The sequence below is a fragment of the Protomyctophum parallelum genome, assembly GCF_964188405.1.
Source record: "Protomyctophum parallelum genome assembly, chromosome: 12".
In the NCBI taxonomy this organism is placed as follows: domain Eukaryota; kingdom Metazoa; phylum Chordata; class Actinopteri; order Myctophiformes; family Myctophidae; genus Protomyctophum; species Protomyctophum parallelum.
Genome location: NC_139712.1, coordinates 1216836 through 1242406, shown reverse-complemented (window position 1 = coordinate 1242406; position 25571 = coordinate 1216836). Strand labels below are relative to the sequence as shown.

General features: G+C 51.8%; 1 protein-coding gene across 1 annotated transcript in view; it reads right to left on the bottom strand.

The window, feature by feature from the left end:
• Positions 1-4371: 4371 nt before the first annotated feature.
• Positions 4372-25571, bottom strand: part of LOC310868153 (extracellular calcium-sensing receptor-like) — a gene marked incomplete at both ends in the record, with an annotated part of 32625 nt that continues 11425 nt past the window's right edge. Inside the window, 7 exon segments of the mRNA XM_083778422.1 lie at positions 4372-5282; positions 5371-5494; positions 5583-5810; positions 6618-6742; positions 6745-6886; positions 7113-7264; positions 7586-7706. Of these exon segments, the coding sequence (XP_083634548.1) occupies positions 4372-5282; positions 5371-5494; positions 5583-5810; positions 6618-6742; positions 6745-6886; positions 7113-7264; positions 7586-7706 (1803 nt within the window).

Sequence of the window (25571 nt, the reverse complement as noted above, 5' to 3'; positions counted from 1 at the left end):
AAACATTGCCATTCCGAAAAGTATTTTTCGGAATGGTGGTGCTTAAAAAGCACCACCATTCCGAAATTCGGAACACCACCTCCACCCACGTCTAGACTCCTCCACCCACATCCACCCACCTCTACAACCTCCACCCACCTCTACAACCTCCACCCACCTCTACAACCTCCACCCACCTCTACAACCTCCACCCACCTCTACAACCTCCACCCACCTCTACAACCTCCACCCACCTCTACAACCTCCACCCACCTCTACAACCTCCACCCACCTCTACAACCTCCACCCACCTCTACAACCTCCACCCACCTCCACACTCCTCCACCCACCTCCACCCTCCTCCACCCACCTCCACCCCTCCACCACCTCTACAACCTCCACCCACCTCCACACTCCTCCACCCACCTCCACCCTCCTCCACCCACCTCCACCCCTCCACCACCTCTACAACCTCCACCCACCTCTACAACCTCCACCCACCTCCACACTCCTCCACCCACCTCCACCCTCCTCCACCCACCTCCACCCCTCCACCACCTCTACAACCTCCACCCTCCTCCACCCTCCTCCACCCACCTCCAGACTCCTCCACCCACCTCTACAACCTCCACCCACCTCTACAACCTCCACCCACCTCTAACCTCCTCCACCCACCTCCACACTCCTCCACCCACCTCCACCCTCCTCCACCCACCTCTACAACCTCCACCCTCCTCCACCCACCTCCACACTCCTCCACCCACCTCCACCCCCTCCACCACCTCTACAACCTCCACCCACCTCCACACTCCTCCACCCTCCTCCACCCACCTCTAGACTCCTCCACCCACCTCCACCCTCCTCCACCCCTCCACCACCTCTACAACCTCCACCCACCTCCACCCTCCTCCACCCACCTCTAGACTCCTCCACCCACCTCTACAACCTCCACCCCTCCACCCACCTCTACAACCTCCACCCTCCTCCACCCACCTCTACAACCTCCACCCTCCTCCACCCATCTCCACCCACCTCCACCCTCATCCACCCACCTCCACCCACCTCTAGACTCCTCCACCCACCTCCACCCACCACCACCCACACCTCCACCCCTCCACCCACCTCCACACTCCACCCACCTCCACCCACCTCTACAACCTCCACCAATAAGGCCAAACTTTATTCGAACAAATATTGATAGTATAGCTAGGCGGGAAATAGAGGTGATAGTTCAGTTGGTGATAGAAGCATGAAATTTGGTACAGATGACCTTTATATGACCATAATCGATAATCAACCTCGGGCCACGCGGAATTCCTCCATTTTCCAAGATGGCCGCCAGTTTGAAATTGGACCTATACGTTTTGGACTACACCAATTTGCGGGGCCTATAAAACTTAGCATTTCCCCTAATTTTGGTATAAGATATGTCCTGGAGGTATTTCTACCAAGTGAGATAAAACAATAACATTAGGTTCCAATATGGCGGCATATTTTTCAATATGGCTGCTGAGAAATTGCATAAATATACATCTGCTCATGGTTAATCCACAGTTGGTGATACAAGCATGAAATTTGTCACAGATGACCTTTATATGACCATAATCGATAATCAACCTCGGGCCACGCAAAATTCCTCCATTTTCCAAGATGGCCGCCAGTTTGCAATTGGACATACGTTTTGGACTACACCAATTTGCGGGGCCTATAAAACTTAGAATTTCCCCTAATTTTGGTATAAGATATGTCCTGGAGGTATTTCTACCAAGTGAGATAAAACAATAACATTAGGTTCCAATATGGCGGTATATCTTTCAATATGGCTGCTGAGAAATTGCATAAATGTACATCTGCTCATGGTTAATCCACAGTTGGTGATACAAGCATGGCATTTGGCACAGATCACCTTTATACCACACTAATTGGTAATCAACCTCAGGCCACGCAGAGAGAGGGGAGAGAGAGAGAGGGGAGAGAGAAAGAGAGAGGGGAGAGAGAAAGAGAGAGGGGAGAGAGAGCGAGAGAGAGAGAGCGAGAGAGAGAGAGGGGAGAGCAGGGCTCGAAATTAACCTTTTTAATTGGTAGCACTGGTGCTCCCAAATTCAGAATGAAGGAGCACCAGAAAAAAATTAGGAGCACCCACCAAAATTTAACGAGCACCAATATGTAATACATTTTTTACATTAATTATTGGTATTACACTTGTAGACTACAACAGTGGTTCCCAAACTTTTTCATGTCAAGGACCCCCAAATTGACACTCATTAGCCCACCGACCCCCCATTTGAAAATATATGCCAGGGACGGGGACCCCATAAGAGAAGATTTTTACGGCTCTAGCAGTGAGGCTATCTCTGGGACCCCACTGTATATTGCAAAATCAAAGTTAATTTAACTCTGAGAGTGTACAAATGTACAGGGAAATTGGTATACCCATAATATGTACACTCTCAGAGTTTCAGACCCAGGCCATAAGGGTCAATTTGGTTCCTAATATAATTTAGCTGAGGACCCTCTGTAACTCCCTCAAGGACCCCTAGGGGTCCCCGGACCCCACTTTGGGATTTTTGTTTAAGAAGAGGCAATAAACCAGATGAAAATATTATTAAATTCTCAATACTGTCTCATAACATCATTAATTTGCATGTGTAGGAAAAGTGTGTGTGTGTGTGTGTGTGTGTGTGTGTGTGTGTGTGTGTGTGTGTGTGTGTGTGTGTGTGTGTGTGTTGCCTCCACACATTCCATTCAATTGAGCCCTTTTGTTGTCTCTCACAGCTGCGGACCTTTGGTCTGATCAGCTGAGGGAGAGCAGAGCCAAGCCAAGAAGATATTTCTTAAAAAAATCATAACTCTGGACAGGAATGGACTAGGAACTTACTTTTTTTTTTACATGCTCAGATATTTATACTCTACAAGTTTAAATCATCTCGCAGGACGGAACCGGCCCGCGACACTTTCGGTCGCGATCGTTTTGGTCGCACTACAGCAATTATATGCAGTGGCACTGGTGCTCCCAGTTATATTTTTAGATCGCACAGTTTAAAATTCAGGCGAAATTGGTTCGAGCCATGGTAGAGAGAGAGAGAGAGAGAGAGAGAGAGGGAGGGTGGGGGAGAGGAGGAGCGCATAGCCGCTGCGTAAAGGTAAAGCCGTTGTTGAGAGAGAGAGAGAGAGAGGGGAAAGAGTTGTGTTGCGGCAGCGGAGACATCAGTATGGTGTGAGGGGGAATTTAACTTAGCGCACAGCCGCACACACGCATTTTATGGACGGAGCAACTAGTGGAGGGAGTCTGAGGGACTCGGGGAAGCCACAAATTACAAATAATATGAAATAATAACAAATAAAAGGCTATATTCGGAATGACGGGGTGTTATAGAAAATAATAAAACCCCGCCATTTCGAATAATGGAAGTCAATCTTCGAAAAGGCGATGCGTTTTTTTCCGGAATGCCAGGGTCTATTATAAAATTAGGAAACACTGCCATTCCGAAACATGGAAGTGAACCTTCGGAATAGCGTTGTTTCGGAATGGAGGGGTGTACTCGGAGGGGACACCATAGTGCAGCCTCCAACTTTTCATCCTAACCTAAAGGGCTGACTTTGGTAAAACACATTTTATATTACTCCCCGCATATCGCTACATCTTATCTCTATAGTCATCTATAGTCAACCTATATTTCATATTCCAGCCTAATTGTTTAACAAGTTTGCAGAATTGTCCCTGTTTTGAACAAAAAAAACCCCCTAAAATCATGAACGCATTGTGTAATTTATGTGAAATCATTCACGGTTCAACCAACTATACATTCTTCTTAAGCTATTCATGAATGTTTTTCAAAAATAGTAAAAGAAAAAAAGTAGTTTAAGGATAAGGGCTTTAACCCATTTTGGGCGGGAACCCCTTTCGTTGTTGCTTTATGTAATGCTTTAGCTATTGAAAAATAGCAGATCTACGAGCTTGTAGGTCTGCTATTTTTGAAGAATCGTGAAAAGTGACATGAATGTGTTTGAGAACGACTGACATAGAAAAACAGCTTTTTCAAGAAAACAGTCAGGATGTAGAAGACATTTGCAGAATGGTTCCCACAGGTCAAAATGGCTTCAATAGCATGGAGGAAAACAGAGCCCAAAGTCTCCTCTGTGAGTGTGCCAATAAGGCTCTTCTTACCGTCTTTAATGTAAATCACTCTGGATTAAGAGCGTCTGCTAAATACCTAAATCGTAAAATGTAAAGAAGGAAAGGCCAAGCAAAAAAGAAGAAATCAGCGATCCGGTTTGGTATCAACAATAAAGCTTATCAGACGGAACGTTAGGCCAATAGCAGTTGCCGGTTGGATTCCAACTGGCGGAACGTTCCGTCACAAGCAGTTAATTGGTTAAAAATGTCTGCTTCTACGTCTTGGTGCCATGACCCATGATGGATTTCTTAGTGTTTCTCTCAGGTTTCAAAATGATTATATAACACTTTGGTCCAAACAGAGCCACCAAAATGCCCAAACTAGATGCTAAAATAGCAAACACCTCCACTACATCTGCATATTTGCCTGGAGAGCTGATATATGCTGGTATGAAGGCTATCCACACGGCACAGAAGATCAACATGCTGAAAGTAATTAACTTAGCTTCATTGAAGTTGTCTGGAAGATTCCTTACCATGAATGCTAGGAGGAAACTGAGGAGTGCTAGTAAGCCAATATAACCTAGTAACACCGCAAAACCAACTGTTGATCCAACATTGCACTCATAGACTATCTTTTCAGAATAGTATTGTGTGTTTTTATGAGGAGTTGGTGAGGCAGACACAAGCCAGACTGTACAAATTATTGCCTGGATTGAAGTAAGAATCAGAACTGTTCCTCTCTGCTGCTTGGCACCAAACCACTTAATGATGTCTGCACCACCAGGCTTGGAGGCCTTGAACACAGCCAGCACCACCATAGTCTTTACCAGGATGCAGGAGACACACAGCACAAAGCTGATCCCAAATATTGCATGCCTCAGCTGACAAGTCCAGAGTCTGGGACGACCAATGAACAAGAGTGAGCACAAGAAACATAGTTTGAGTGAAAGCAAGAGTTGGAAGCTGAGTTCTGAGTTGTTGGCGCGGACCATGGGCGTCTCTTTATGATAAACAAAGATCCCCAGGACAATAGCACAGGCAAATGTTCCTAGCAATGAGATGGTTGTTAAGGAGATCCCCAGGGACTCATCGTAGGACAGGAACTCAATGCTCTTAGGGACACAGTGGTCACGCTGGGGACTGGACCAGAAGTCCTCTGGACACACGGTGCACTCTGTAGAGTCTAACAAATAGGACAAGATTAAAAGGACACTCACGTATCTTCTTATAACCTTCTGTACATATACTGTAGCTACATTATGTAATCCTACCTGTCTCATCGCTGAACTCTCCCTCAGAACAAGCAATGCAGTCGTAGCAGCAGACAGGTTTTCCTTTCCTTCTGGCCACACGGGTTCCAGGAGAACAGCTCTCACTGCACACCGACCGAGGAGGCTGCAGAGGAACGTGACAATGATTAGTTTAACTATACATTTCATTCACATCATGAGCTCAATTAAACATTTTAGAAAGCTGAAATTACTTTTGCGGATTGAAAGTTCCAGAAGATTCTGTCTTCATCGAGGGTGAGTTCTTCATCTCCGGAGGCTGTCATCTTGACCACACCTACGTTGTGAATATTTGTGCTTCCATCAGGGAGCCACGCCCAGTTCAATACATCAAAGATTGGTAAAGCATCACCATTCTCATCAAAGTATACACGATCACCACCAGATGTGGTGAAGTTGACCTTTTCCAGGTAATAGAGAAGCTAGAAATGGTGATGAGCAGAATCATGAAGAGCAAGAGAAGTTAAAAACATACTTAAGGGTCCTATTATGTGCCCAAGTCACGCTACACACTATTTGGGGATTTAAGCAATGTGCAAGGGGTGTTCCTGTTGCTGAGTTGCTATCTTCCGCCACCAGCCTCATTACTAAAACATGTGCTCTACCCTTTACATTATGCATTGCCTTTCAACAAAACCATATCCATAATGTCACCCACATTTGTTGAGCATTAATGTTCACCTGTGCCCTGTTTTCCCTGTGTATTTATACTCCCCTGTTTTTTCAGTTCTTTGTCAGATCATTGTTGTACGTCACTAGTGTTATGCTCCTAGTGAACTCCTAGTACTTTGACTCCCAGTGTTCTTGTTACTCCTTGTGTTCTCCTCGTGTATGGATTTTGGTGCATAAACCGCCTGCAATTTCGACTGCTCTGCCTCTCTGCCTTTGTCCTGCGTTTGAGTCCTAACCCTCTTGATTCACACCGTGGCACCTACACACTACACATACATTATTTTCTACTAATATGTATTTTGTTTTTCATTTATACTGTGCATCTACCCATTGTTATATTATGAATGTTGCAAAATAATTCACATTTGATTGTTTTGATTGTTATGATTTATTTTAAATATGGTGAGATTAACGTTATAAACTGTTATAAACTATACTGTTTTCTAAGTCTCACCTGCACAACCCAATAATATGTTGTTGTTTCAAATGTGTTTTTAAATGTGCAAATAATCAATAAATAAAAATAATCCTACAGTTTAACTGAATTAATATCCCACCTGCCATGGCTGTATTGTCTGCAAACTGGCACAGCTGTGCCCAGGGAAAGGCCCTCTTCCTGGCACACACTGCAGCATGTCATGGAGGGTGTGGGCCAGAGCATACACAGCCTTGTATACTCTGCCCTGAGGTCAGACACATCCAAAAATTTTGTTTCTGCCGTTCCCAGGTCCTCTTGTCCAGTACACACCCTTCCACCAGCGTCCACCCACTCTGGTGGAAGGGGTGAAAATTTACACTGAAATGTGCGTTCCCAAAACTGCCTCACCTGAAAGAACACAATTAATTCATAAGAATACCTTTAAATACAATTAATTGATTAATGTAAGCCTATTGATTATTCACTTCATTCACAGTTTGCAAATACTACAGTGGTGCAAAAAGGATAACACAAAATGTCCTAAGGGCTTAATTGTGTCCATTGTGGTCCTGTGTCTCATTATTCAATTCAATGAGACATGTAACTATAGACATACAATTAAACAAATACTTACTATGTTATCCTCATGGTCATTGTCAGGACGTATTTTTAACAAGAAGTCCTTCAAACCTGGTATCTCTCCACGACGGATGGCAAAACCCAGGGTGCCTCTGAGGTATGGCAGGTAGTGAGGAGACTGGAGATGACTGGAATCTGCCCACCAACCTGAAGTGGCAGGTAAGATCCATAGCAGACCTATCACATTCTGCTTAACCACCTGTTAATCGTTTTGAAAGAAATGAAAGACATGTCTTTCTTTCAATACATTCTCATTTTAGATTCTTCTAATTACGAATCCCTAAATTAACATACTCCACAGATGTATCGTAACACAAACCTCATCCAAGACATTATGCATATAGGGCCCGTATCCAAACATAATGACCACCCGAGCTGTGGACGTCTTCATCACAGTGACAATCCTCTGGAGTTTATCCAGATCATTGTGGAAGGGCAGAGCCTCTGAATAAGCCACACAACCCAGACCAGACTGGTCCAGGCCAGACTGGAACAATCGGGCGGCGTCACGGCCAGCATCATCATCACTGAACAACAGTCCTACCCAGGTCCACTCGAACCACCTCATAGTATGGAGCATGGCTCGCACCTGAGTGGATGAGAAATGGACGGAAATGTACTTAGGTTAGATCATACAGTACATGAGCAAACGGCGGCCCAGGGGCCACATGCGGCCCCCGTGTTCACTTATGTGGCCTGCAGGTTAATATTGGAATACCATTATATTATTGATTTCAGCTGTTACAATTCCAAACATGCAAACATGACCCGCTTTAATTATATCTATAATGGTCAATATTAGTAGCATAATTACAATTTAAATTGTGTCATTGTCGGGCGGGGGGTGGGTGGGAGGTAGGAGGTTGTCCTCTAGGGAACAAACTAAAAAAAATTGTACCCCATAATTTTTATTTTCTCCCATAGGCGAGATATTGTATGTTGTGACCAACTGCTACTACGTAGTATGAACAATAAAAAGCTATGAATAAAAAAAAAACAATTTCAATTGTCTTTTTATATCCAATGCATTTGAATTTAAGTATGTTTGTTTTAAGTTAACATAAGTATAAATAAATGTAATATGAAATTAAATAAAAAAGTTAGACATAATTTTCAGGATTAGCAAATCCTGAAATACTCAAATCCTTAGCAAAAATAGCAAATAATAATTCAGGAGTCTGTAGAAATATAGTGGCCCTCTGGAGTTAGTGTGGAAATACAGTGGCCCTCTGGAGTGAGTGTAGAAATATATTGGCCCTGTGGAGTGAGTGTAGAAATATATAGTGGCCTTCTGGAGTGAGTGTAGAAATATAGTGGCCCTCTGGAGTGAGTGTAATAGTGGCCTTCTGGAGTGAGTGTAGAATTATAGTGGCCCTCTGGAGTGAGTGTGGAACTATAGTGGCCCTCTGGAGTGAGTGTAAAAATATAGCGGCCCTCTGGAGTGAGTGTGGAACTATAGTGGCTCTCTGGAGTGAGTGTAGAAATATAGCGGCCCTCTGGAGTGAGTGTAGAAATATCGTGGCCCTCTGGAGTGAGTGTGGAACTATAGTGGCCCTCTGGAGTGAGTGTAAAAATATAGCGGCCCTCTGGAGTGAGTGTGGAACTATAGTGGCTCTCTGGAGTGAGTGTAGAAATATAGCGGCCCTCTGGATTGAGTGTAGAAATATAGTGGCCCTCTCCTACATCAAAGTTGCCCACCCCATGGGTTCGAGTATTCCAGTTTCTGAAACATGAACTATTAGATACCAACACATCTATTGTTATAGAAGTTCACCTGGAAGACAAAACTTGGAATTGTTCTGAAGAAGGATGGGAACTGAGTCCGGTCGCTCAGACAGGAACAACCAGCATAGTAACTTATCTGGAAAAACAGAATAAAAACAAATACAAAATATCTATTCTGTAATGTACTAGATCTTTGAAAGGTACCTATAGATGTCAGCGAGGAACAGACCAATAGAACTGGACTGTAGGTATTCAACAGTGCGTCTGGTACCCTCAGGGCAGTGCTACTCAACCCGCTGCCCCTGATTAATGTATCTGCGGCCAAGAATTAAAGTATAATATTAGTTATTTTCATTGTTTTGAACAAGATTTTAGTTATTGTATGTTGTATGGCCTGACAACTTAGTATTAACCACTTACTTTATTACCTGTGATAATCTGTTCGTTATATGTTCTCTTCACATGTGAATGAAGCCTCATTTTGGTCTTCAACCAGCCAAAATTATCCCACTATAGTGGCCCACTACTCCCACCTTCCCCGCTGTTCAGTTGAATGCAGTGCATTGTCAGAAACAGAACAGTTCAGTAGATTGTCAGTGCATTGTCAGAAACAGAACAGTTCAGTAAGGGGGCATATGTCAATATGTTATATTTAAATGATCCTGAATAGATATTGTTCCTCTGCTGGACACTTCTTTTCAGTAGCAAAGCAGTAGCATTAACATTAGGCTAATCAGTGAATTAAACCTGCAGGGAAAACATGCATTTTCAGAAACGTTCAAGAAAAGATCAGTAAAGTGTGAAGAGTTGGAATGGCACATCTGTAGGTCTATTTAGTTTACCTGCCTTTTCTTTAAGGACAGGCTCTAATTGTACAGAGGTGATTGATGCTGTACCATGAACCAACATACCTGTAAAACACAGGCTAAGTGCAGTTACTTACCACTTTCACTTAAAACAAAAAAGGGGGAAAAAAGACAGAACAAGAAAGAAAAATTGCAGACTACAAGCTCAGAACATGTCACACTGTGACCTTGTTGATCAGCTGTGTTTGATACTTTTGTCTAACATTAGCATAATGAAGAAATGAGTACCACAGACGAAAAACAGTCTAAGTCCAAATTTCATTCTGACCCCTCCACAAAAAGGCCTCGTTGTCCTGAACCCTTATCAATCATTTATACATTATGGATCAATAGTGTGGACTTAAGATTGTTTTTCGTCTGTGGCATTCATAGGGCATTCAAAAAGCATTACAAGTTGAAATATGGAGACACAAGGTTTCTTCTCGACAGCAACGATTATGTCTTTCAAACTCCAAAAAGACAACATTTTATATTTATCATATTATAGATTTGGAAATAGCCAAGTAATCAAAATTAAATAAAATAGGCTATTGTGAAAGGGGATAGGAAACTTACCATGGGCACTCTGTATACACCTAATATTCTAGAGAGTGTAATAGAACTTTTTGAGGTACTAGGACCCACAATTCCAAGTACTGGAGGAGACCCAACACAGCTCTGATCCAGTGTAAACTGCTCCTCTCTCCCACTGATCAGTGACAACGCTGCAGGGACTGCAACTCCAAGCGTTAAACAGGTGTCATAGCAACGGTATCCCAGAGTCACATTGGGGAGCAGGCTGGGGTCTCTGTTGATCTCAGTGATGGCAAAAGCCATGGTCTGTGCACCATTGAACACCGACATGTGAAAACTAACACACACAATTACACTGTAGCCTTGAATATCATTGCTGTCAGGCAGAAACCTTGTATCTCCATATTTAAACGTTCTGTTTTTGTTTAATAAATTAGTTACTTTGTCATACTACAGTGTGACAAATTATTTTTTGCTATTTTTGAAGAAAATATTTAGGTGAAAGTGCTTGTGACTAAATAATAACTACCCTAGATCCATCCAAACACATGTTCTGAGAAGGTTTCCACCCGACAGCCTATATCTTTGTAGAAATATACACATCAACTAATCATGTTTCTATACATCAAAACAAGGTTGGTGTTGTCTCCGTGATACTCACCGACTGCAGGAGGGATTCTGTTCCTTGGACTGTGTGAACGTCAGCTCAGGGAACACAGAGGAGACGTGGAATGGAAACAAACCACCCAGAAGCACATCTCCAGCCTTGTACATTCCGCCATGTTTCAACGGTGCCTGGAACTCACAAGAAGAGGAAGAGGATGAAGACAAAGGAGAGAAGGAAGCGAACATCATCAAGTATGAAAACAGTTGTATGTCTAAAGAAGCCCTCATGACTGTCCTCCTCTGTCTAACAACCCCTCCCACCTTCTCCATCCAGTGTCCAGTTGTTAGGTTTTATACCCATGCAGTGCCGTCCCCTGTGCCAGATGACGACATTACGTAATCTTTCACAACACCGATCTGGGCCTTTAGGCACACACAGAGGCAGGGCTTAACATACATAGGTATCAGTGGTGGGAAGTAACAAACTAGAGTACTGTACTTAAGTTCAATTTTGAGGTATTTGTATTTGTCATTTCCAATGCTTTTACTTCTACTCCACTACATCCCAAATCCCAATATTGTACTTTTACTCCTCTACATTTATTTGGAAACTTTAGTTACTTTGTAGATTTTGATTATTATTACAAAACATACATTAACCACTTCAGCCTTATATAAATTCCGGCCATTTGAAAATAGCCGATTGCGACGCATTGTGAGCTTGTAGATCAGCTATTTTCAAAAGATTTTTTAGACATTTGAAATGGGCCACATTCTATATAATGAGTAGGCTACTTATACTTTTGGTACATTTAATGAGTAGGCTACTTATACTTTTGGTACATTAAGTAAATTTTGATGCCAATACTTTTGTACGTTACGAGAGACAATGAGATTCGCAATAAACTTGCAAATCGGTTCGCAACATGTCGTGGCAGGTTAGTGGTCAGTGGTGGTCAGTGTCAGGTTGGTGGTCAGTGTCAGGTTGGTGGTCAGTGGTGGTCAGTGTCAGGTTGGTGGTCAGTGTCAGGTTGGTGGTCAGTGGTGGTCAGTGTCAGGTTGGTGGTCAGTGTCAGGTTAGTGGTCAGTGGTGGTCAGTGTCAGGTTGGTGGTCAGTGTCAGGTTGGTGGTCAGTGGTGGTCAGTGGCAGGTTGGTGGTCAGTGTCAGGTTGGTGGTCAGTGGTGGTCAGTGTCAGGTTGGTGGTCAGTGTCAGGTTGGTGGTCAGTGGTGGTTAGTGGCAGGTTGGTGGTTAGTGGCAGGTTGGTGGTCAGTGGCAGGTTGGTGGTCAGTGGTGGTCAGTGGCAGGTTGGTGGTCAGTGTCAGGTTGGTGGTCAGTGGGGGTTAGTGGCAGGTTGGTGGTCAGTGGCAGGTTGGTGGTCAGTGGCAGGTTGGTGGTCAGTGGTGGTTAGTGGCAGGTTGGTGGTCAGTGGTGGTCAGTGACAGGTTGGTGGTCAGTGTCAGGTTGGTGGTCAGTGGTGGTTAGTGGCAGGTTGGTGGTCAGTGGCAGGTGGTGGTCAGTCGTGGTTAGTGGCAAGTTGGTGGTCAGTGGCAGGTTGGTGGCCAGTGGTGGTTAGTGGCAGGATGGTCAGTGGCAGGTTGGTGGCCAGTGGCAGGTTGGTGGTCAGTGGCAGGTTGGTGGTCAGTGGCAGGTTGGTGGTCAGTGGCAGGTTGGTGGTCAGTGGCAGGTTGGTGGCCAGTGGCAGGTTGGTGGTCGGTGGCAGGTTGGTGGTCAGTGGCAGGTTGGTGGTCAGTGGTGGTCAGTGGCAGGTTGGTGGTCAGTGGCAGGTTGGTGGTCAGTGGTGGTTAGTGGCAGGTTGGTGGTCAGTGGCAAGCTGGTGGTCAGTGGCAGGTTGGTGGTCAGTGCCAGGTTGGTGGTCAGTGGCAGGTTGGTGGTTAGTGGCAGGTTGGTGATCAGTGGCAGGTTGGTGGTCAGTGGCAGGTTGGTGATCAGTGGCAGGTTGGTGGTGGTCAGTGGCAGGTTGGCAGGTTGGTGGTCAGTGGCAGGTTGGTGGTCAGTAGCAGGTTGGTGGTTAGTGGCAGGTTGGTGGTTAGTGGCAGGTTGGTGGTCAGTGGCAGGTTGGTGGTCAGTGGCAGGTTGGTGGTCAGTGGTGGTTAGTGGCAGGTTGGTGGTCAGTGGCAGTTTGGTGGTCAGTGGCAAGTTGGTGGTCAGTGGTGGTTAGTGGCAGGTTGGTGGTCAGTGGCAGGTTGGTCAGTGGTGGTCAGTGGCAGGTTGGTGGTCAGTGGCAAGCTGGTGGTCAGTGGCAGGTTGGTGGTCAGTGCCAGGTTGGTGGTCAGTGGTGGTTAGTGGCAGGTTGGTGGTCAGTGGCAGGTTGGTGGTCAGTGGCAGGTTGGTGGTCAATGGTGGTTAGTGGCAGGTTGGTGGTCAGTGGCAGGTTGGTGGTCAGTGGTAGGTTGGTGGTCAGTGGTGGTCAGTGGTGGTCAGTGGCAGGTTGGTGGTCAGTGGCGGTTAGTGGCAGGTTGGTGGTCAGTGGCAAGCTGGTGGTCAGTGGCAGGTTGGTGGTCAGTGCCAGGTTGGTGGTCAGTGGCAGGTTGGTGGTTAGTGGCAGGTTGGTGATCAGTGGCAGGTTGGTGGTCAGTGGCAGGTTGGTGATCAGTGGCAGGTTGGTGGTCAGTGGCAGGTTGGTGGTGGTCAGTGGCAGGTTGGTGATCAGTGGCAGGTTGGTGGTCAGTGGCAGGTTGGTGGTGGTCAGTGGCAGGTTGGCAGGTTGGTGGTCAGTGGCAGGTTGGTGGTCAGTGGCAGGTTGGTGGTTAGTGGCAGGTTGGTGGTTAGTGGCAGGTTGGTGGTCAGTGGCAGGTTGGTGGTCAGTGGCAGGTTGGTGGTCAGTGGTGGTTAGTGGCAGGTTGGTGGTCAGTGGCAGTTTGGTGGTCAGTGGCAGGTTGGTGGTCAGTGGTGGTTAGTGGCAGGTTGGTGGTCAGTGGCAGGTTGGTCAGTGGTGGTCAGTGGCAGGTTGGTGGTCAGTGGCAGGTTGGTGGTCAGTGGCAGGTTGGTGGTCAGTGGCAGGTTGGTGGTCAGTGGTGGTTAGTGGCAGGTTGGTGGTCAGTGGCAAGCTGGTGGTCAGTGGCAGGTTGGTGGTCAGTGCCAGGTTGGTGGTCAGTGGCAGGTTGGTGGTCAGTGTCAGGTTGGTGGTCAGTGGTGGTTAGTGGCAGGTTGGTGGTCAGTGGCAGGTTGGTGGTCAGTGGCAGGTTGGTGGTCAGTGGCAGGTTGGTGGTCAGTGGTGGTTAGTGGCAGGTTGGTGGTCAGTGGCAAGCTGGTGGTCAGTGGCAGGTTGGTGGTCAGTGGTGGTTAGTGGCAGGATGGTGGTCAGTGGCAGGTTGGTGGCCAGTGGCAGGTTGGTGGTCAGTGGTGGTCAGTGGCAGGTTGGTGGTCAGTGGTGGTTAGTGGCAAGTTGGTGGTCAGTGGCAGGTTGGTGGTCAGTGGTGGTTAGTGGCAGGATGGTGGTCAGTGGCAGGTTGGTGGCCAGTGGCAGGTTGGTGGTCAGTGGTGGTCAGTGGCAGGTTGGTGGTCAGTGGTGATCAGTGGCAGGTTGGTGGTCAGTGGTGGTTAGTGGCAGGTTGGTGGTCAGTGGCAGGTTGGTGGTCAGTGGCAGGTTGGTGGTCAGTGGCAGGTTGGTGGTCAGTGGTGGTTAGTGGCAGGTTGGTGGTCAGTGGCAGGTTGGTGGTCAGTGGCAGGTTGGTGGTGGTCAGTGGCAGGTTGGCAGGTTGGTGGTCAGTGGCAGGTTGGTGGTCAGTGGCAGGTTGGTGGTTAGTGGCAGGTTGGTGGTTAGTGGCAGGTTGGTGGTCAATGGTGGTTAGTGGCAGGTTGGTGGTCAGTGGCAGGTTGGTGGTCAGTGGCAGGTTGGTTGTCAGTGGCAGGTTGGTGGTCAGTGGCAGGTTGGTGGTCAGTGTTGGTTAGTGGCAGGTTGGTGGTCAGTGGCAGGTTGGTGGTCAGTGGCAGGTTGGTGGTCAGTGGCAGGTTGGTGGTCAGTGGTGGTTAGTGGCAGGTTGGTGGTCAGTGGCAAGCTGGTGGTCAGTGGCAGGTTGGTGGTCAGTGGTGGTTAGTGGCAGGATGGTGGTCAGTGGCAGGTTGGTGGCCAGTGGCAGGTTGGTGGTCAGTGGTGGTCAGTGGCAGGTTGGTGGTCAGTGGTGGTTAGTGGCAAGTTGGTGGTCAGTGGCAGGTTGGTGGTCAGTGGTGGTTAGTGGCAGGATGGTGGTCAGTGGCAGGTTGGTGGCCAGTGGCAGGTTGGTGGTCAGTGGTGGTCAGTGGCAGGTTGTTGGTCAGTGGTGATCAGTGGCAGGTTGGTGGTCAGTGGCAGGTTGGTGGTCAGTGGCAGGTTGGTGGTCAGTGGCAGGTTGGTGGTGGTCAGTGGCAGGTTGGCAGGTTGGTGGTCAGTGGCAGGTTGGTGGTCAGTGGCAGGTTGGTGGTTAGTGGAAGGTTGGTGGTTAGTGGCAGGTTGGTGGTCAGTGGTGGTTAGTGGCAGGTTGGTGGTCAGTGGCAGGTTGGTGGTCAGTGGCAGGTTGGTGGTCAGCGGCAGGTTGGTGGTCAGTGGTGGTTAGTGGCAGGTTGGTGGTCAGTGGCAGGTTGGTGGTCAGTGGCAGGTTGGTTGTCAGTGGCAGGTTGGTGGTCAGTGGCAGGTTGGTGGTCAGTGGCAGGTTGGTGGTCAGTGGTGGTTAGTGGCAGGTTGGTGGTCAGTGGCAGGTTGGTGGTCAGTGGCAGGTTGGTGGTCAGTGGCAGGTTGGTGGTCATTGGTGGTTAGTGCCAGGTTGGTGGTCAGTGGCAAGCTGGTGGTCAGTGGCAGGTTGGTGGTCAGTGCCAGGTTGGTGGTCAGTGGCAGGTTGGTGGTTAGTGGCAGGTTGGTGGTCAGTGGCAGGTTGGTGGTGGTCAGTGGCAGGTTGGCAGGTTGGTGGTCAGTGGCAAGTTGGTGGTCAGTGGCAGGTTGGTGGTTAGTGGCAGGTTGGTGGTTAGTGGCAGGTTGGTGGTCAGTGGCAGGTTGGTGGTCAGTGGCAGGTTGGTGGTCAGTGGTGGTTAGTGGCAGGTTGGTGGTCAGTGGCAGGTTGGTGGTCAGTGGTGGTTAGTGGCAGGTTGGTGGTCAGTGGCAGGTTGGTCAGTGGTGGTTAGTGGCAGGTTGGTGGTTAGTGGCAGGTTGGTGGTCAGTGGTGGTTAGTGGCAGGTTGGTGGTCAGTGGCAGGTTGGTGGTCAGTGGCAGGTTGGTGGTCAATGGTGGTTAGTGGCAGGTTGGTGGTCAGTGGCAGGTTGGTGGTCAGTGGCAGGTTGGTGGTCAGTGGCAGGTTGGTGGTCAGTGGCAGGTTGGTGGTCAGTGGCAAGCTGGTGGTCAGTGGCAGGTTGGTGGTCAGTGCCAGGTTGGTGGTCAGTGCCAGGTTGGTGGTCAGTGCCAGGTTGGTGGTCAGTGTCAGGTTGGTGGTCAGTGGTGGTTAGTGGCAGGTTGGTGGTCAGTGGCAGGTTGGTGGTCAGTGGTGGTTAGTGGCAGGTTGGTGGTCAGTGGCAAGCTGGTGGTCAGTGGCAGGTTGGTGGTCAGTGCCAGGTTGGTGGTCAGTGGCAGGTTGGTGGTCAGTGTCAGGTTGGTGGTCAGTGGTGGTTAGTGGCAGGTTGGTGGTCAGTGGCAGGTTGGTGGTCAGTGGTGGTTAGTGGCAAGTTGGTGGTCAGTGGCAAGCTGGTGGTCAGTGGCAGGTTGGTGGTCAGTGCCAGGTTGGTGGTCAGTGCCAGGTTGGTGGTCAGTGGCAGGTTGGTGGTCAGTGTCAGGTTGGTGGTCAGTGGTGGTTAGTGGCAGGTTGGTGGTCAGTGGCAGGTTGGTGGTCAGTGGCAGGTTGGTGGTCAGTGGCAGGTTGGTGGTCAGTGGTGGTTAGTGGCAGGTTGGTGGTCAGTGGCAAGCTGGTGGTCAGTGGCAGGTTGGTGGTCAGTGCCAGGTTGGTGGTCAGTGGCAGGTTGGTGGTCAGTGTCAGGTTGGTGGTCAGTGGTGGTTAGTGGCAGGTTGGTGGTCAGTGGCAGGTTGGTGGTCAGTGGTGGTTAGTGGAAAGTTGGTGGTCAGTGGCAGGTTGGTGGTCAGTGGCAGGTTGGTGGTCAGTGGTGGTTAGTGGCAGGATGGTGGTCAGTGGCAGGTTGGTGGCCAGTGGCAGGTTGGTGGTCAGTGGCAGGTTGGTCGTCAGTGGTGGTTAGTGGCAGGTTGGTGGTCAGTGGCAGGTTGGTGGTCAGTGGCACGTTGGTGGTCAGTGGTGGTTAGTGGCAGGTTGGTGGTCAGTGGCAGGTTGGTGGTCAGTGGCAGGTTGGTGGTCAGTGGTGGTTAGTGGCAGGTTGGTGGTCAGTGGCAAGCTGGTGGTCAGTGGCAGGTTGGTGGTCAGTGCCAGGTTGGTGGTCAGTGGCAGGTTGGTGGTTAGTGGCAGGTTGGTGATCAGTGGCAGGTTGGTGGTCAGTGGCAGGTTGGTGATCAGTGGCAGGTTGGTGGTCAGTGGCAGGTTGGTGGTGGTCAGTGGCAGGTTGGTGATCAGTGGCAGGTTGGTGGTCAGTGGCAGGTTGGTGGTGGTCAGTGGCAGGTTGGCAGGTTGGTGGTCAGTGGCAGGTTGGTGGTCAGTGGCAGGTTGGTGGTTAGTGGCAGGTTGGTGGTTAGTGGCAGGTTGGTGGTCAGTGGCAGGTTGGTGGTCAGTGGCAGGTTGGTGGTCAGTGGTGGTTAGTGGCAGGTTGGTGGTCAGTGGCAGTTTGGTGGTCAGTGGCAGGTTGGTGGTCAGTGGTGGTTAGTGGCAGGTTGGTGGTCAGTGGCAGGTTGGTCAGTGATGGTCAGTGGCAGGTTGGTGGTCAGTGGCAAGCTGGTGGTCAGTGGCAGGTTGGTGGTCAGTGCCAGGTTGGTGGTCAGTGGTGGTTTGTGGCAGGTTGGTGGTCAGTGGCAGGTTGGTGGTCAGTGGCAGGTTGGTGGTCAGTGGCAGGTTGGTGGTCAATGGTGGTTAGTGGCAGGTTGGTGGTCAGTGGCAGGTTGGTGGTCAGTGGCAGGTTGGTTGTCAGTGGCAGGTTGGTGGTCAGTGGCAGGTTGGTGGTCAGTGTTGGTTAGTGGCAGGTTGGTGGTCAGTGGCAGGTTGGTGGTCAGTGGCAGGTTGGTGGTCAGTGGTGGTTAGTGGCAGGTTGGTGGTCAGTGGCAAGCTGGTGGTCAGTGGCAGGTTGGTGGTCAGTGGCAGGTTGGTGGCCAGTGGCAGGTTGGTGGTCAGTGGCAGGTTGGTGGTCAGTGGCAGGTTGGTGGTCAGTGGTGGTCAGTGGCAGGTTGGTGGTCAGTGGCAGGTTGGTGGTCAGTGGTGGTTAGTGGCAGGTTGGTGGTCAGTGGCAAGCTGGTGGTCAGTGGCAGGTTGGTGGTCAGTGCCAGGTTGGTGGTCAGTGGCAGGTTGGTGGTTAGTGGCAGGTTGGTGATCAGTGGCAGGTTGGTGGTCAGTGGCAGGTTGGTGATCAGTGGCAGGTTGGTGGTGGTCAGTGGCAGGTTGGCAGGTTGGTGGTCAGTGGCAGGTTGGTGGTCAGTAGCAGGTTGGTGGTTAGTGGCAGGTTGGTGGTTAGTGGCAGGTTGGTGGTCAGTGGCAGGTTGGTGGTCAGTGGCAGGTTGGTGGTCAGTGGTGGTTAGTGGCAGGTTGGTGGTCAGTGGCAGTTTGGTGGTCAGTGGCAGGTTGGTGGTCAGTGGTGGTTAGTGGCAGGTTGGTGGTCAGTGGCAGGTTGGTCAGTGGTGGTCAGTGGCAGGTTGGTGGTCAGTGGCAAGCTGGTGGTCAGTGGCAGGTTGGTGGTCAGTGCCAGGTTGGTGGTCAGTGGTGGTTAGTGGCAGGTTGGTGGTCAGTGGCAGGTTGGTGGTCAGTGGCAGGTTGGTGGTCAGTGGCAGGTTGGTGGTCAATGGTGGTTAGTGGCAGGTTGGTGGTCAGTGGCAGGTTGGTGGTCAGTGGCAGGTTGGTTGTCAGTGGCAGGTTGGTGGTCAGTGGTAGGTTGGTGGTCAGTGGTGGTCAGTGGTGGTCAGTGGCAGGTTGGTGGTCAGTGGCGGTTAGTGGCAGGTTGGTGGTCAGTGGCAAGCTGGTGGTCAGTGGCAGGTTGGTGGTCAGTGCCAGGTTGGTGGTCAGTGGCAGGTTGGTGGTTAGTGGCAGGTTGGTGATCAGTGGCAGGTTGGTGGTCAGTGGCAGGTTGGTGATCAGTGGCAGGTTGGTGGTCAGTGGCAGGTTGGTGGTGGTCAGTGGCAGGTTGGTGATCAGTGGCAGGTTGGTGGTCAGTGGCAGGTTGGTGGTGGTCAGTGGCAGGTTGGCAGGTTGGTGGTCAGTGGCAGGTTGGTGGTCAGTGGCAGGTTGGTGGTTAGTGGCAGGTTGGTGGTTAGTGGCAGGTTGGTGGTCAGTGGCAGGTTGGTGGTCAGTGGCAGGTTGGTGGTCAGTGGTGGTTAGTGGCAGGTTGGTGGTCAGTGGCAGTTTGGTGGTCAGTGGCAGGTTGGTGGTCAGTGGTGGTTAGTGGCAGGTTGGTGGTCAGTGGCAGGTTGGTCAGTGGTGGTCAGTGGCAGGTTGGTGGTCAGTGGCAAGCTGGTGGTCAGTGGCAGGTTGGTGGTCAGTGCCAGGTTGGTGGTCAGTGGTGGTTAGTGGCAGGTTGGTGGTCAGTGGCAGGTTGGTGGTCAGTGGCAGGTTGGTGGTCAATGGTGGTTAGTGGCAGGTTGGTGGTCAGTGGCAGGTTGGTGGTCAGTGGCAGGTTGGTTGTCAGTGGCAGGTTGGTGGTCAGTGTTGGTTAGTGGCAGGTTGGTGGTCAGTGGCAGGTTGGTGGTCAGTGGCAGGTTGGTGGTCAGTGGCAGGTTGGTGGTCAGTGGTGGTTAGTGGCAGGTTGGTGGTCAGTGGCAAGCTGGTGGTCAGTGGCAGGTTGGTGGTCAGTGCCAGGTTGGTGGTCAGTGGCAGGTTGGTGGTCAGTGTCAGGTTGGTGGTCAGTGGTGGTTAGTGGCAGGTTGGTGGTCAGTGGCAGGTTGGTGGTCAGTGGCAGGTTGGTGGTCAGTGGCAGGTTGGTGGTCAGTGGTGGTTAGTGGCAGGTTGGTGGTCAGTGGCAAGCTGGTGGTCAGTGGCAGGTTGGTGGTCAGTGGTGGTTAGTGGCAGGATGGTGGTCAGTGGCAGGTTGGTGGCCAGTGGCAGGTTGGTGGTCAGTGGTGGTCAGTGGCAGGTTGGTGGTCAGTGGTGGTTAGTGGCAAGTTGGTGGTCAGTGGCAGGTTGGTGGTCAGTGGCAGGTTGGTGGTCAATGGTGGTTAGTGACAGGTTGGTGGTCAGTGGCAGGTTGGTGGTCAGTGGCAGGTTGGTTGTCAGTGGCAGGTTGGTGGTCAGTGGTGGTTAGTGGCAGGATGGTGGTCAGTGGCAGGTTGGTGGCCAGTGGCAGGTTGGTGGTCAGTGGTGGTCAGTGGCAGGTTGGTGGTCAGTGGTGATCAGTGGCAGGTTGGTGGTCAGTGGTGGTTAGTGGCAGGTTGGTGGTCAGTGGCAGGTTGGTGGTCAGTGGCAGGTTGGTGGTCAATGGTGGTTAGTGACAGGTTGGTGGTCAGTGGCAGGTTGGTGGTCAGTGGCAGGTTGGTTGTCAGTGGCAGGTTGGTGGTCAGTGTTGGTTAGTGGCAGGTTGGTGGTCAGTGGCAGGTTGGTGGTCAGTGGCAGGTTGGTGGTCAGTGGCAGGTTGGTGGTCAGTGGTGGTTAGTGGCAGGTTGGTGGTCAGTGGCAAGCTGGTGGTCAGTGGCAGGTTGGTGGTCAGTGCCAGGTTGGTGGTCAGTGGCAGGTTGGTGGTCAGTGTCAGGTTGGTGGTCAGTGGTGGTTAGTGGCAGGTTGGTGGTCAGTGGCAGGTTGGTGGTCAGTGGCAGGTTGGTGGTCAGTGGCAGGTTGGTGGTCAGTGGTGGTTAGTGGCAGGTTGGTGGTCAGTGGCAAGCTGGTGGTCAGTGGCAGGTTGGTGGTCAGTGGTGGTTAGTGGCAGGATGGTGGTCAGTGGCAGGTTGGTGGCCAGTGGCAGGTTGGTGGTCAGTGGTGGTCAGTGGCAGGTTGGTGGTCAGTGGTGGTTAGTGGCAAGTTGGTGGTCAGTGGCAGGTTGGTGGTCAGTGGTGGTTAGTGGCAGGATGGTGGTCAGTGGCAGGTTGGTGGCCAGTGGCAGGTTGGTGGTCAGTGGTGGTCAGTGGCAGGTTGGTGGTCAGTGGTGATCAGTGGCAGGTTGGTGGTCAGTGGTGGTTAGTGGCAGGTTGGTGGTCAGTGGCAGGTTGGTGGTCAGTGGCAGGTTGGTGGTCAGTGGCAGGTTGGTGGTCAGTGGTGGTTAGTGGCAGGTTGGTGGTCAGTGGCAGGTTGGTGGTCAGTGGCAGGTTGGTGGTGGTCAGTGGCAGGTTGGCAGGTTGGTGGTCAGTGGCAGGTTGGTGGTCAGTGGCAGGTTGGTGGTTAGTGGCAGGTTGGTGGTTAGTGGCAGGTTGGTGGTCAATGGTGGTTAGTGGCAGGTTGGTGGTCAGTGGCAGGTTGGTGGTCAGTGGCAGGTTGGTTGTCAGTGGCAGGTTGGTGGTCAGTGGCAGGTTGGTGGTCAGTGTTGGTTAGTGGCAGGTTGGTGGTCAGTGGCAGGTTGGTGGTCAGTGGCAGGTTGGTGGTCAGTGGCAGGTTGGTGGTCAGTGGTGGTTAGTGGCAGGTTGGTGGTCAGTGGCAAGCTGGTGGTCAGTGGCAGGTTGGTGGTCAGTGGTGGTTAGTGGCAGGATGGTGGTCAGTGGCAGGTTGGTGGCCAGTGGCAGGTTGGTGGTCAGTGGTGGTCAGTGGCAGGTTGGTGGTCAGTGGTGGTTAGTGGCAAGTTGGTGGTCAGTGGCAGGTTGGTGGTCAGTGGTGGTTAGTGGCAGGATGGTGGTCAGTGGCAGGTTGGTGGCCAGTGGCAGGTTGGTGGTCAGTGGTGGTCAGTGGCAGGTTGGTGGTCAGTGGTGATCAGTGGCAGGTTGGTGGTCAGTGGTGGTTAGTGGCAGGTTGGTGGTCAGTGGCAGGTTGGTGGTCAGTGGCAGGTTGGTGGTCAGTGGCAGGTTGGTGGTCAGTGGTGGTTAGTGGCAGGTTGGTGGTCAGTGGCAGGTTGGTGGTCAGTGGCAGGTTGGTGGTGGTCAGTGGCAGGTTGGCAGGTTGGTGGTCAGTGGCAGGTTGGTGGTCAGTGGCAGGTTGGTGGTTAGTGGCAGGTTGGTGGTTAGTGGCAGGTTGGTGGTCAGTGGTGGTTAGTGGCAGGTTGGTGGTCAGTGGCAGGTTGGTGGTCAGTGGCAGGTTGGTGGTCAGCGGCAGGTTGGTGGTCAGTGGTGGTTAGTGGCAGGTTGGTGGTCAGTGGCAGGTTGGTGGTCAGTGGCAGGTTGGTTGTCAGTGGCAGGTTGGTGGTCAGTGGCAGGTTGGTGGTCAGTGGCAGGTTGGTGGTCAGTGGTGGTTAGTGGCAGGTTGGTGGTCAGTGGCAGGTTGGTGGTCAGTGGCAGGTTGGTGGTCATTGGTGGTTAGTGCCAGGTTGGTGGTCAGTGGCAAGCTGGTGGTCAGTGGCAGGTTGGTGGTCAGTGCCAGGTTGGTGGTCAGTGGCAGGTTGGTGGTTAGTGGCAGGTTGGTGGTCAGTGGCAGGTTGGTGGTGGTCAGTGGCAGGTTGGCAGGTTGGTGGTCAGTGGCAAGTTGGTGGTCAGTGGCAGGTTGGTGGTTAGTGGCAGGTTGGTGGTTAGTGGCAGGTTGGTGGTCAGTGGCAGGTTGGTGGTCAGTGGCAGGTTGGTGGTCAGTGGTGGTTAGTGGCAGGTTGGTGGTCAGTGGCAGGTTGGTGGTCAGTGGTGGTTAGTGGCAGGTTGGTGGTCAGTGGCAGGTTGGTCAGTGGTGGTTAGTGGCAGGTTGGTGGTTAGTGGCAGGTTGGTGGTCAGTGGTGGTTAGTGGCAGGTTGGTGGTCAGTGGCAGGTTGGTGGTCAGTGGCAGGTTGGTGGTCAATGGTGGTTAGTGGCAGGTTGGTGGTCAGTGGCAGGTTGGTGGTCAGTGGCAGGTTGGTGGTCAGTGGCAGGTTGGTGGTCAGTGGCAAGCTGGTGGTCAGTGGCAGGTTGGTGGTCAGTGCCAGGTTGGTGGTCAGTGCCAGGTTGGTGGTCAGTGCCAGGTTGGTGGTCAGTGTCAGGTTGGTGGTCAGTGGTGGTTAGTGGCAGGTTGGTGGTCAGTGGCAGGTTGGTGGTCAGTGTCAGGTTGGTGGTCAGTGGTGGTTAGTGGCAGGTTGGTGGTCAGTGGCAGGTTGGTGGTCAGTGGTGGTTAGTGGCAAGTTGGTGGTCAGTGGCAAGCTGGTGGTCAGTGGCAGGTTGGTGGTCAGTGCCAGGTTGGTGGTCAGTGCCAGGTTGGTGGTCAGTGGCAGGTTGGTGGTCAGTGTCAGGTTGGTGGTCAGTGGTGGTTAGTGGCAGGTTGGTGGTCAGTGGCAGGTTGGTGGTCAGTGGCAGGTTGGTGGTCAGTGGCAGGTTGGTGGTCAGTGGTGGTTAGTGGCAGGTTGGTGGTCAGTGGCAAGCTGGTGGTCAGTGGCAGGTTGGTGGTCAGTGCCAGGTTGGTGGTCAGTGGCAGGTTGGTGGTCAGTGTCAGGTTGGTGGTCAGTGGTGGTTAGTGGCAGGTTGGTGGTCAGTGGCAGGTTGGTGGTCAGTGGTGGTTAGTGGCAAGTTGGTGGTCAGTGGCAGGTTGGTGGTCAGTGGCAGGTTGGTGGTCAGTGGTGGTTAGTGGCAGGATGGTGGTCAGTGGCAGGTTGGTGGCCAGTGGCAGGTTGGTGGTCAGTGGTGGTCAGTGGCAGGTTGGTCGTCAGTGGTGGTTAGTGGCAGGTTGGTGGTCAGTGGCAGGTTGGTGGTCAGTGGCACGTTGGTGGTCAGTGGTGGTTAGTGGCAGGTTGGTGGTCAGTGGCAGGTTGGTGGTCAGTGGCAGGTTGGTGGTCAGTGGTGGTTAGTGGCAGGTTGGTGGTCAGTGGCAAGCTGGTGGTCAGTGGCAGGTTGGTGGTCAGTGCCAGGTTGGTGGTCAGTGGCAGGTTGGTGGTTAGTGGCAGGTTGGTGATCAGTGGCAGGTTGGTGGTCAGTGGCAGGTTGGTGATCAGTGGCAGGTTGGTGGTCAGTGGCAGGTTGGTGGTGGTCAGTGGCAGGTTGGTGATCAGTGGCAGGTTGGTGGTCAGTGGCAGGTTGGTGGTGGTCAGTGGCAGGTTGGCAGGTTGGTGGTCAGTGGCAGGTTGGTGGTTAGTGGCAGGTTGGTGGTTAGTGGCAGGTTGGTGGTCAGTGGCAAGTTGGTGGTCAGTGGCAGGTTGGTGGTCAGTGGTGGTTAGTGGCAGGTTGGTGGTCAGTGGCAGTTTGGTGGTCAGTGGCAGGTTGGTGGTCAGTGGTGGTTAGTGGCAGGTTGGTGGTCAGTGGCAGGTTGGTCAGTGGTGGTCAGTGGCAGGTTGGTGGTCAGTGGCAAGCTGGTGGTCAGTGGCAGGTTGGTGGTCAGTGCCAGGTTGGTGGTCAGTGGTGGTTTGTGGCAGGTTGGTGGTCAGTGGCAGGTTGGTGGTCAGTGGCAGGTTGGTGGTCAGTGGCAGGTTGGTGGTCAATGGTGGTTAGTGGCAGGTTGGTGGTCAGTGGCAGGTTGGTGGTCAGTGGCAGGTTGGTTGTCAGTGGCAGGTTGGTGGTCAGTGGCAGGTTGGTGGTCAGTGTTGGTTAGTGGCAGGTTGGTGGTCAGTGGCAGGTTGGTGGTCAGTGGCAGGTTGGTGGTCAGTGGTGGTTAGTGGCAGGTTGGTGGTCAGTGGCAGGTTGGTGGTCAGTGGCAGGTTGGTGGTGGTCAGTGGCAGGTTGGCAGGTTGGTGGTCAGGTTGGTTGGTGGTCAGTGGTGGTCAGTGGCAGGTTGGTGGTCAGTGGTGATCAGTGGCAGGTTGGTGGTCAGTGGTGGTTAGTGGCAGGTTGGTGGTCAGTGGCAGGTTGGTGGTCAGTGGCAGGTTGGTGGTCAGTGGTGGTTAGTGGCAGGTTGGTGGTCAGTGGCAGGTTGGTGGTCAGTGGCAGGTTGGTGGTGGTCAGTGGCAGGTTGGCAGGTTGGTGGTCAGTGGCAGGTTGGTGGTCAGTGGCAGGTTGGTGGTTAGTGGCAGGTTGGTGGTTAGTGGCAGGTTGGTGGTCAGTGGTGGTTAGTGGCAGGTTGGTGGTCAGCGGCAGGTTGGTGGTCAGTGGTGGTTAGTGGCAGGTTGGTGGTCAGTGGCAGGTTGGTGGTCAGTGGCAGGTTGGTTGTCAGTGGCAGGTTGGTGGTCAGTGGCAGGTTGGTGGTCAGTGGCAGGTTGGTGGTCAGTGTCAGGTTGGTGGTCAGTGGTGGTTAGTGGCAGGTTGGTGGTCAGTGGCAGGTTGGTGGTCAGTGGCAGGTTGGTGGTCAGTGGCAGGTTGGTGGTCAGTGGTGGTTAGTGGCAGGTTGGTGGTCAGTGGCAAGCTGGTGGTCAGTGGCAGGTTGGTGGTCAGTGGTGGTTAGTGGCAGGATGGTGGTCAGTGGCAGGTTGGTGGTCAGCGGCAGGTTGGTGGTCAGTGGTGGTTAGTGGCAGGTTGGTGGTCAGTGGCAGGTTGGTGGTCAGTGGCAGGTTGGTTGTCAGTGGCAGGTTGGTGGTCAGTGGCAGGTTGGTGGTCAGTGGCAGGTTGGTGGTCAGTGGCAGGTTGGTGGTCAGTGGTGGTTAGTGGCAGGTTGGTGGTCAGTGGCAGGTTGGTGGTCAGTGGCAGGTTGGTGGTCAGTGGCAGGTTGGTGGTCATTGGTGGTTAGTGCCAGGTTGGTGGTCAGTGGCAAGCTGGTGGTCAGTGGCAGGTTG